At 47.4% G+C, this 12,016-nt stretch overlaps 1 protein-coding gene across 11 annotated transcripts in view; it reads right to left on the bottom strand.

Moving 5' to 3' along the window:
* ARNT (aryl hydrocarbon receptor nuclear translocator) overlaps nt 1-12,016 on the bottom strand; it is a gene marked incomplete at both ends in the record, with an annotated part of 79,276 nt that overhangs the window by 53,503 nt on the left and 13,757 nt on the right. For 8 of the 11 annotated variants that reach the window (XM_080692411.1, XM_080692414.1, XM_080692415.1 and 5 more), the window contains 2 exons: nt 2,287-2,331; nt 8,837-8,948. In XM_080692411.1, coding sequence (XP_080548537.1) covers nt 2,287-2,331; nt 8,837-8,948 — 157 coding nt within the window. Of the gene's footprint in view, nt 1-2,286; nt 2,366-8,836; nt 8,949-12,016 lie in introns of those variants that run through there. The other 3 variants (XM_080692417.1, XM_080692412.1, XM_080692413.1) reach the window with 3 other exon arrangements.

Genomic DNA, 12,016 nt, shown 5'->3' with positions numbered 1-12,016 from the left:
AAATACTGGGATTACAAGAATGTGTTACCACTTCTGGCAAAAACTTTTCTGTAGTACAGAAACTATAAAGGAAGATATATTGAGGAAGACCTAACTCCAGAAACAATATTCTCTAGCCAATTATGATGGCACTGGCCTGTAATCTCAGTATTTGGGAGGCTGAGGCAGGAGGTCACAGGTTCAAGAGCACCTCAGTAGGATGCCTCTTGGTTCCATTCCCAGTACCACAAAAAAAAAAAAAGAAAAGATAAAAGAATAGCTTCAGCAAGTATGAGACTCTTCATCAATGTGTTGAGACCCTGTTTCAAAATAAAAATACAATAAATTTTGGGGTGTAGCTTGGAGGTAGAATGTCCTTGGGTTAAATCTTCAGTACTAAAATTTAAAAGAAAAGAAAAACGTTATTGTCTAAATTATCTGAATTTTCCTTTTTTCGTCGTCACAAACAAAGCAAAACTCTATCAACTTTGAACAAAAAAGTAATTTTGGAAGCTGGGAGTAAAATCTCACAAAATTTGCAGTTTAACAGTACAGTTTTACAGTAAACTATTTTTTACATATAAGAAAGGGCACACTCAGCAAGGCACAGTGGCATAGCATGTAATCCCAGCTACTTGAGAGGCTGAGGAAGAATTGCAAAATTGAAGCTAGCCTGTGCAATTAAATACCTTGTCTTAAAATAAAAAATAAAAAAGACTGAGTCTACAGCTGGGCACGGTGGCACATGCTTATAATCCCAGTACTTGGAAGGCTGAGATAGAAGAACTGCAGGTTCACAGCCAGCCTTAGCAATTTAGGGAGACCCTGTTTCCAAATAAAAAAAATAAAATAGGGCTAGAGGTGTAGCTTGGATATAGAATGCACCAGAATTCCATCCCCAGTAATACTAACACACACACACACACACACACACACACACACACACACACGTGCGCGCGCGCGCGCAGATTATCAAACTAAAAAGTAAAAAAGGTTGGGAATGGTAGCACACACTTGTAATCCCAGTACTTGGGATGCTGAGACAGAAGGATCACAGGTTCAAAGCCAACCTCAGCTACTTAATAAGACTGTTTAAATAAAAAATAAAAAATGGGGCTGGGGGTGTAGCTCAGAGGTAGAATGCCCTTGGGTTCATTCTCCAGTACAAAAAAAAAAAAAAAAAGTAAAAAGGGCTAGTTATAGCTCAGTGGTAGAATGTCCCTACTTTCAATCCAGAGTACTGCAAAAAAATAAAATAGGTGTTATTGTAGAGTCTAAAATAACAATACAAACTGGGAATAGAGCTCAGTGGTACATGCTGCCTAGCATGCAAGAAGCCCTGGGTTAAATCCCTGGTTGTACAAAATAAAATAATAAACAGTATAGTAAATACAGAAACAGTGAAGTGTTATACACTATACATAACTGCACATGCTATACTTTGACTGGCAGAACAGTAGGTTCCTCAGACCAGTATCACCACACACATGTGAGTCATGCCTTATGTCACAATGTTGTTGTTGTTATTTATTTTGGGGCATGAAACCAAGGGAATTCTACATCTGTGCTACACTCCCAGCCACTTTTTCTTTTTTGGTGGTACTGGGGTTCCTGGAAGCCCTTCTACCTCCAGGCTACACTCCCACAGGCTACACTCCCAGACCTATTTTATACTTTTTTATGTGGAAACAGGGTCTCTTAAGCCAGCACGCCTGGCTTCGAACCTGCGGGATCCTCTTGTCCCCGTCTCCCAAGCACGGGGATTACAAGCGTGTGCCACCACGCCCGGCTCCCAGCCACTTTTGATTTTTTTTTTCTTTTTCTTTTCTTTTCTTTTTTTTTTTTTTTTAGTGGTACTGGGGTTCCTGGAAGCCCTTCTACCTCCGGGCTACACTCCCAGACCTATTTTATATTTTTGAAACAGGGTCTCTTACGCCAGCGCGGCTGGCTTCGAACCTGCACGATCCTCCTGTCTCCGCCTCCCAAGCGCGGGGATTACAAGCGTGCGCCACCATGCCCGGCATTGATTTTTTTTTTTTAAACAGGTTCTCATTAAGTTGCTGAGGCTGGCCTCAAACCTGTGATGCTCCTGTCTCAGTCTCCCAAGTACTGGGATTACAGGCCTGTACCACCCTATTGAGCCCCTGCCTTTGAAATTATTTATGTCTGGGACATAATAAATATAAAAATGGATAGTTCTCAGATGAAGCACTCTCATTCCTAAGAATAAAAATATTACAGGTCAGAAGTAGGAAGATTAACCAATTTTTAATATGAGATATCTAGTTAGTTTTTCCACACTCTTACCTCAAAAATTTACTGTTCCCTTCTCCATCGTCATCGAAATCCAGCCTGCAGAAAGCCAGCAAAAAATACTGTAAGGCTACTGATAATACAGAACATTGAGCATGTAAAATTTCTCAGCATAGCTACCTATACATCAAAATAGAAAAAGGAAAGCCGGGCGTGGTGGCGCACGCTCGTAATCCCCGCGCTTGGTAGGCGGAGACAGGAGGATCGCGCAGGTTCGAAGCCAGCCGTGCTGGCTTAAGAGACCCTGTTTCCAAACAAAAAAGTATAAAAATAGGTCTGGGAGTGTAGCCCGGAGGTAGAAGTGTTTCCAGGAACCCCAGTACCACCAAAAAAAAAAAAAAAAAAAAAAAAAAAAGAAAAAGGAAAGTGAGAACTTATATGAAGCTGCATTACCTCTTCCTTATACAAAGTAGGAAAAGAAGTTTGGCAATAGGAAGAGAGTACCTACTGCTACCTTACCACGGCCCTGGACAACAGCCCACCTTGCCCTGAAGGGTCTTTCTGCATAGACAAATACATGTATGAAACAAGTGAAAGTGGAAAACGACATGTGAGGAGCAGGGTCAACATGTTAAAGATGTTCAGTGAAAGGAGAGGTGACTTTAATGGCAGGGGATTAAGGAAGATTATAGGAAATAGAGTAGGCCAATCCCCTACTAATCTTCGTAGTCTACTAAAATAAAATGTTGTTCATGTTACCAACTTAACCCAGTGGTCACCTTAGCATCTCTACTACTAGGATAACCTGCTATCGTAGATCTCTAAACGGGAGGCCTGTGAAGCACATGGCATCAATTCTACAAGTGGTTGTTTCTCTTCTTCCTGAAGCCTCTGGTCACCAGTCAAAACGCTACTCATTTGAATTGGGCGTGGTGGTGCATGCCTGTAATCCCAGTACTCGGGAGACTGAGACAGGAGGATCACAGGTTCAAAGACAGCTTCAGCAAGTAGTTGAGACTCTCATCAACCTAGCGAGACTCTGTTTCCAAATAAGAAATAAAACTGAAGCATGCATAGAGACACACACTTGTAATCCCAGTACGTGGGAGGCTAAGATGGGAGGATCTCAGGTTTGCAGTCAACCTCAGCTACTTAGTAAGGGCCTCCACAACTTAGTGAGACCCTGTTTCAAAATAAAAAGTAGGACAGGCGCGAGGGCCCCACGGTGCCTCGCCCTGATCCCCGGGAGAGCCGTGCCATTAAAACTTTACATGCCACATGTACCGGACCTCTCTCGTGTTTTTCACACTCCGCCGTATGCACATTATTTTTATTTTACTCACATTTAATTTTTTATTTTACTTATCATTTGGTGCCGAACCGGGAGAACTCTTGGGTCCCTACCCATTTTTTTTCCTTTTTTTTTTTTTTTTTTTCTGTTTTCTCTTTTTATTTTTACTCTTTTTGAGCCCCGGACTCTCCGACCCGCCAGCAGCTCGACTGTGAGGTCCCACACCAGCGCTCCGCTTGCAGGCGTTGCTCCCACCACTGCCGCCGCTGCCGCCCCGTGCCTGCGTGGACTACCTCCTGCATGGGCCAGGACCTCTGCCTGCCGCTTGGACCTCCTAAAACCACCGTTCCCGCCTGCCCACGCCGCCCGCCGCTGGAATGGGAACGCGCCGCCCGCGGACTGCGCCACGCCGTGCACCTATGTCTTCTCCGCGCCTGGCGTTGCTTAGACCCGCCTGCCGGGGCCGCCTGCCTCCTCCACCTAGGCGGCCGCCACTCTGCTAAACAGCCCCCAGCCCGCCAAGTCCAGCCCGCGCTCCAGCTGGTTCCTCCACTCGGACTCGCACCCTGGCGCCCTTCACCCTGTGCCTGCCCACCCCTGCTGCCTGGGCCTGGCCATTGCGGTAAGCAGCCACATGGGATTACTGGGGGGGGGGGGTCGCCAGCTTTGGCCCGCCATCTTGCACACGTGGAATCACTGGGGGACCGCCATCTTGGCCCCACCATCTTTAACCCCTCCCACCTCATGGCCTCACTGGAGGCCTCGCCATCCTTAACCCCTCCCACCTCATGGCCTCACTGGAGGCCTCGCCATCTTTAACCCCTCCCACCTCATGGCCTCACTGGAGGCCTCGCCATCCTTAACCCCTCCTACCTCATGGCCTCACTGGAGGCCTCGCCATCCTTAACCCCTCCCACCTCATGGCCTCACTGGAGGCCTCGCCATCCTTAACCCCTCCCACCTCATGGCCTCACTGGAGGCCTCGCCATCCTTAACCCCTCCCACCTCATGGCCTCACTGGAGGCCTCGCCATCCTTAACCCCTCCCACCTCATGGCCTCACTGGAGGCCTCGCCATCCTTAACCCCTCCCACCTCATGGCCTCACTGGAGGCCTCGCCATCTTTAACCCCTCCCACCTCATGGCCTCACTGGAGGCCTCGCCATCTTTAACCCCTCCCACCTCATGGCCTCACTGGAGGCCTCACAATCTTTAATCCCTCCCACTTTCCACTCCTAACCAATCCTAGGAGTCGGCGGCCATCTTTCCGGCCCGAGCCAGGCAGCTTGGCACTTGCTCTGCCTGCCAACTGCCTGCGCGGGCCAGGACCTCTGCCTGCCGCTTGGACCTCCTAAAGCACCGTTCCAGCTTGGTTCTCCGGTCACCGCCGGGACCTCTGGCCGGTTTGCCCCGCCCGCCCCAGGCTGGCTCATTGGGCGGCGCACAGCTGGCTTCGGTGTCCGCCACAGTCACCCGCGCCAGGCGTAGCTCTACTTGCTGCTGCTGCTCCGTTTCACCCGCCCAAGCCAGGCTCACTGGCGGTGCTCCTCGGGGCCCAGCCTCAGCGACTGCCACGTGCCTGGAAGCCATTTTGTCTCCACGCCGCGGGCCCGGCAAGCCATGCCGCCTGCGCACCCCCACTGATCCTGCCTGCGCCAGCCGCCAGTGCCGTCCACACCAGCCACCGGCATCCACGCGCCCCAGCTCCACCACGCTCCCAGCAGCTTCTCAGCGCTTCTGTCGCAGCCAGCACTGGCTGGCAACACTTCACTCCGGTAAACTGCCTCCTTCCCTTGGTTAGCGGGTTCCGGACTTGGGTCTTCCGGTCCACTGGGACCCAAAAATCCAAGCGCTTGGTGACCCATTGTCCCCCGGTCCACTGGGACCACCCTGCGGATGACCAGGTCATCCTCCGGTTTTGAGAAGGAATGAAGACGTTCTTCCCTATCTCTTAACCTCTGTTTCCGAACGATTGAGCAGGGAAATCGGGGACGCCCATTTCCTGTTCTTCGTTTCCGCCCGCGAACCAATTATGGGGAGTCGAACCTTTATACTAGCAGATGCCCTGAGAGCCTGTCTGCCTTGATACGAGTTGGGAAATAGGTTGCGGTGGCCCAGGAATAGTTAGGAACTTTTATAAGCGGTCTGGTATCCCTCCAAATGCTCTCCCCCATCAGCTTCCATTTATTTTCCCGCCAGCTGCCATTTTGTGATGGCGCGTAGTCACTGCCTGGTGATGTCACAGTCACCATCTTGGCCCGTGCCAGACTGCAATTTTGCTGGGCGGCCCGCTCGGGCGCGCCCTAGGTGCTGTGGGAAACGCCGGGGCTGGGGCGACACCCTCTGCCCGTGGGGAGTCTGCATTGCCATTCTTGCCGGACACCAGCCCCGGGACGTGCTCTTTGTGAGTATAGGTCCGTCACAGCTGACAGAACCTTAACATAGCATCTAAGTTTTAATTCCAGAGAGAAACAGGCGGAAATGGAGCGTACACTCCGACTTTGCCAAAAAGCAGATCCCTGGTAGCTGCCCTTCAGCTGGCGGTGGCGGCTCAGCCCTCTGGAGCGCCACCTAGGTGTGGAGGACTGCAACAACAACTACCTCCAGGAGCCTGCCTCAAGTGGGGCAAAGCCACGCCCACCAATCAGACTGCTCGGCGTGTGGCCAGGAGGGCCACTGGAACAATGCCCTTGGAAAAGGTTGAGCCCCAGGTGCCTCAACACAGGGGGAGCACCTTTCCAGACCAGGCCCCGCCGCTGGCCCTACTCAGCCTGGCTGAAGACTGATGGCTCCTGGATCCCTCAACCTCCATCCTCTTTGCCAGCTCAGGGTAGCTCTCCAGGTACTGAGTAAGCCAGTCTCCTTTTTGGTCGCCTGCTCAATCTCATGATTTGTTTTTTTCTTTAATAGCCCTTGCCTGTTCAAGCCTCCTCAAGTGCACATCACTAAGCTGTCCAGGGTAACCTCCAATTCGCACTGCAGCTATGCACCCACCTGCACCCCCTTCTGGGGGACTGGACTCCCGACTCCTCCCGGCCTGGGGCCCCTGACGACGCCCCTTGACAGCAGGAAGAAGCTAGAGGGTCCAATCATCATCCATTATCCCTACCATCAAAAGGCCGGAATGTTAAGTTGGGTCCTGCACTCATGTGACTTTGTGTCACATGACCTCTGCAGGGCAAGGGAGGGGCTGAAACCCCCGCGAGAATTGGGCGTTCCCACGAGTAAAACCCCCATCTCGCGAGATGCATGCCTTTAAAAGGAGAGCCCGCGTCCTCTAGCTTTGGACAGGTGCGCGGGCCCCACGGTGCCTCGCCCTGATCCCCGGGAGAGCCGTGCCATTAAAACTTTACATGCCACGTGAAAAAAAAAATAAATAAAAAATAAAAAAAAAAATAAAAAGTAAAATAGAGCTGGGAGATGTAGCTCAGAAGTACAATGCCCCTGGGTTCAATCCCCAGTACTGCAAAAAAAAAGAAAGAAAAAAAAAAAACGAAAAGAAAATCAGACTGGGGATATAGCTCAAAGGAAGACTACGTCTGGGTTCGATCTCCATTAGCATAAAAAAAAGTCAGCAGGGCATGGTGGCACACACTTGTAATCCCAGTACTTGGAAAGCTGAAACAGGAGGACTGGCAGGTTCAAAGACAGCTGTGGCAGCCAGGTGTAGTGGTACATGCTTGTAATCCCAGTATTTGGGAGGCTGAGACAGGAGGATCACACAGGTTCAAAGCCAGCCTCAGCTACTTAGTAACGCTCTCAGCAACTTAGTGAGACCCTGTTTCCAAATAAAATATAAAATAGGTCTGGGAGTATAGCCCAGAGCTAGAAAGCCTCTGGGATCCACCCCAACTACCACCAAAAAAAAAAAAAAAAAAAAAAAAAAAAAGACAGCTATAGCAACCTAGACCCTGTTTCCAAATAAGAAACGGTCTGGGAAGGCCAGGCATGGTGTCACACGCTGGTAATCCCCCCACTTGGGTGCTTAGGAGGTGGAGACAGGAGGATCGCGCAGGTTCGAAGCCAGCCCCACTGGCTTAAGAGACCCTGCTTCCAAATAAAAATATTTTTTTTAAAAAAATAGGCCTTGGAGTGTAGCCCAGAGGTAGAAGGGCTTCCAGGAACCCCAGTACCACCAAGGAAGGAAGGAAGGAAGGAAGGAAGGAACGAACGAACGAACGAACGAACGAACGAACAGTCTGGGGCCATAGCTTGGAGGTAAAATTCCCAAGTTCCATTCCTAGTGCCAAAAAGTAAAAAAAAAAAAAAAGACTAAAGGATTACCACTAAGAAACTGAGACTTCGGCTATTTTATTGTCCGAACTTTCTATATTTTCCAATCTTTCTTTAAAAGAAACACTTAAAGACATCTCTTAAAGCCGTGCGTAGTGGCACATGCTTGTAAATTCCAGCATTTGGGAGGCGAAGACCGAAGGATCACAGTTTGTGGACAACCTCTGCTACTTAGTGAGACCCTGTTTAAAATAAAGACTAAAAAATAGGGCAGGGGGTGTAGCTCAAGGGTCAAATGCCCTGTGTTCCATCCTCAGAACTGAAAAAAAAAAAAAAAAGAAAAGAAAAAAAGAAATAGGGTCTCACTAAGTTGTAGAAGGCCTCACTAAGTAGTTGAGGCTAGCCACGAACCTGCAATCCTCCTGTCTCAGCCTCCTAAGTACTAGGATTACAAGCATATGCCACCATGCCCGGCTTGCACAGATTTTTGGTTTAAAAAAAAAAAAAAGCCAAGCCGGGCGTGGTGGCACACGCTTGTAATCCCCGCTATTGGGAGGCAGAGACAGTAGGATCGTGCAGGTTTAAAGCCAGCCTCACTGGCTTAAAAGACCCTGTTTCCAAAAAAAAAAAAAAAAAAAATTAAAATATAGGTCTGGGAGTATAGCCTGGAGGTAGAAGGGCTTCCAGGAACCCCAGTACCACCAAAAAAAAAAAAAAAAGGCCAAACATGGTGGTGCATGCCTGTAATACTAGCACTTAGGAGGCTTAGACAGGAGGATTACAGGTTCAAAGCCAGCCCCATCAAAACTAAGGCTGGGGATTTAGGTTGGAGGTAGAAAGCCTCTGGTTTCAATCACTAATCATACACACACACACACACACACACACACACACACACACACCTGCTTATGAGAAACTGAGCTAAAAAGATCAATTCTATATAAGGAAAAATCTCAGGACTAAGAAGAATTATATGACAGCAGTGCAGTAAAATAACCAGTTAAAGTAAGAGGCTCAGGAATAGTCATGTGGGTTGGTTTGTAGAAGAGACAGACATTCATGACACTATACTCAAACTCACCCTGGCCGCCTCTTAATAGCCCTCTGGACAATGGCTCCTCCACCTTGCATTCCTGATGTAGGGTTTACAGAGGCAATGGCTGGACCTAGTGATGGTACTTCTGATGTCATTTCTGTTAGGAGAAAAATGAAATACACATTTTTTAAAAGAAGGTCTTAGCCGGGCATGGTGGTGCATGCTTGTAATCCCTCCACTTGGGAGGCGGAGACAGGAGGATCACGCAGGTTCAAAGCCAGCCTTGCTAGTTTAAGAGATCCTGTTTGCAAATAAAAATGTATAAAAATAGGTCTGGGAGTGTAGCCTGGAGGTAGGAAGGTTTCCATGAACCCCAGTACCACCAAAAAAATAAAATAAATTAAAAAGAAGGTCTTTGAAAGGCTGAGATAGGAGGATCACAAGTTGAAGGCCAGCCTTAGCAATGTAACAAGACCCTGTTTCAAAATAAAATAATAACAAAAGTTAGGGGTATAATTCAATGTTACAGCACCCCTGGGTTCCATCAAGTTGGCTAAATAATTGCTTAAACTGTGAATACTTTTTTGTTTTTTGGGTGATACTGGGGTTCCTGGAAACCCTTCTACCTCTGGGCTACACTCCCAGACCTATTTTTTTATATTTTTATTTGGAAACAGGGTCTCTTAAGCCAGCGCGGCTGGCTTCCAACCTACTCAATCTTCCTGTCTCTGCCTCCCAAGCGCGGGGATTACAAGCATGCACCACCACGCCCGGCTTAAACTGTGAATGAAATGTTAATAGTTAAAAAAAATTTTTTTGTGGCACTGGGGATGGAACCCAGAGACATTCTACCTCCAAGCTATATTTTTATTCTTTGTGTGTGTGTGTATGTGTGTGGTTACTGGGGATGGAATCCAGAGGCATTCTATCTTCGAGCTGCACTACCAGCTCGATTTTTATTCTTTATTTTGAAACAGGGTCTCACTAAGGGGCAGAGGGCCTCGGTAAGTAGCTGAGGCTGTCTGCAATCCTGTCTCAGCCTCCCAAATGCTGGGATTACAAGCATGCATGTGCCACCATGCCCAGCTCCTATTTTTTATTCTTTATTTTGAAACAGGGTCTCACTGAGTTGCAAAAGGCCTCACTACAAAGCTGAGGCTGTCTGAGAATCGCAATCCTCCCAAATGCTGGGATTACAAGCGTGTGCTACTGTGCCCAGCTTGAGTATCTCCTTTTTTACACCTAATATGTCTACACATACTTGGGTCTCTCTCTACACTCCACATTAATGTATTTTTCTATTCCTATGCCAGTACCAAACAGTGTGTGTGTGTGTGTGTGTGTGTGTGTGTGTGTGTGTGTGTTTATTGAGAATTGATCTCAGGTGCATTCTACTTATGAGCTATACCCCCAGCTCTTTTTTTATTTCTTAACTTTAAACAAAGTCTTACTACATTGCAGAGGATCTCAGTAAGTTGCTCAGGCTGGCAGCAAACCTGTGATTCTCCTATCTCAGTCTCCCAAGAACTGGGATTAGAAGCATGTACCACCATGCCTGGCTCATTTCAATGAAATTCTGTCAAACATTAAAAAAGAATAAACACCAATTTTACACAATTTCTTCTAGAGAAGAGCTGAGGAAGGGGAGGCTTCAAAATCAATTTTTGAAGCTATTATTTATCTGATGTTAAAATTAACAAACACTACTTCCAGGAAGATGGCGACGGAGGAAAGCGGGGCTTACGAGCCCCGCTAACAACCAATCTCTATTACCACAAAATCAGTGCCTTTCATAGCCAGAAAACACCATCAGCAGAGAAACAAAAAATGTAATTACAAGGGACAGAGAAAAAGAGGGCTGGAAAAATGAGGCACCAGAAAGAAACCAGACCACAGTGCTGCAGCCAGAGCCGCGGCGCGGAACGGCGCAGGCGCCATCTTTCTTGCAGCACCAGGCCCCAGAGAGGAGGGGGACTCAGAACGGAGCCCAGAGCCACAAAGGAGATATGCTGGCCTCATGCCCGAGGACGCAGCAGCAGCGCCTTACTGCCGGCGGCAGCGGTGAATTCACCGGACGGCACCAGACCAACGCACTCAACAGCCCACCAGGCTCCAGAGAGGAGTGGCGGACAGCGAGCCGAGGTGAGCCACTGTGGATCAGCCGTGAGGAATTTGGCAGATTTCTCAGAGCAGGGAGCATCTAAAGCTCCCAGAGGCTGGGCTCAGCACACCTTGCAGGGACTCAGAGCAGAGTTCAAAAACAGAGAAAAAGTACGCCAGCTTCACGGCCGAGGGCGTGGCAGCGGTGCCATATTGCCACCGGCAGCAGCAGCAGCAAATTCACCGAGTCCACTACAGCTCCATCTGTGCACTCAACAACAACAGGATTGGAGAAGAGGATCCCCACACCACATAATTGTCAAAATGACCAATGTGAAAGTCAAGCAGAGAATCTTAAAGGCAACAAAAACAAAGGGCCAACTGACATACAGGGGCAAACCAATTAAAATCACTCCAGACTTCCCAAACCAAGTCATGAGAGCCAGAAGGGCTTGGAGGAACATATTCCAAACTCTGAAAGAAAACAACTTCCAGCAAAAAATTTCCTACCCAGCAAAACTTTCTATCAAATTAGATGGGGAAATAAGAAACTTCCACGACAAACAGAAACTGAAGGAATTTGTCTTCAAAACCAGCACTAGAGAAAATACTCAAAGAGATTAACTACAAAGAAAAAATAGGTAACACACACCAGAACCAGAGAAACAAGATTTTCTATCCAACAGACAACTAAGATTGGTTATCTGTGGAGATTCATTATTTATGTTAGTCTTTCACCTATCTCTAAATGGTATTGTTTGCTTTTATTGTTGCTAATTTTTAGGATTTCTAATTGGAATATTAATATACCTTCAGATAGAGCATTTGGAAATATTTTATCCCATTCTATCGGTAACTTTTAACTCTGTTTACATTGTCTTTGGATATACAATATGTTTTTATTTTTTAGGGAGTTTGTTTACCCTTTTGTTGCCTGTCCCATTGAAATCATATCCAAGAAATCACTGCCAATTTCAATGTTGTGAGGTTTTATGACCCAGATTTTCTTCTAAAAGTTTATAGTCTTAAGATTTATATTTAGGTCTTTTATCTATTTTGGGCTAATATTTGTATATGGTGTTAGGTAAGGGTCCGATTTTATTATTTTTCATGTAATTATTATTT

Source organism: Muscardinus avellanarius (genome assembly GCF_963383645.1).
Source record: "Muscardinus avellanarius genome assembly, chromosome: 3".
NCBI lineage: Eukaryota > Metazoa > Chordata > Mammalia > Rodentia > Gliridae > Muscardinus > Muscardinus avellanarius.
The sequence above is the reverse complement of the archived record's forward strand: the minus strand, read 5'-3'. Positions and strand labels throughout refer to the sequence as shown.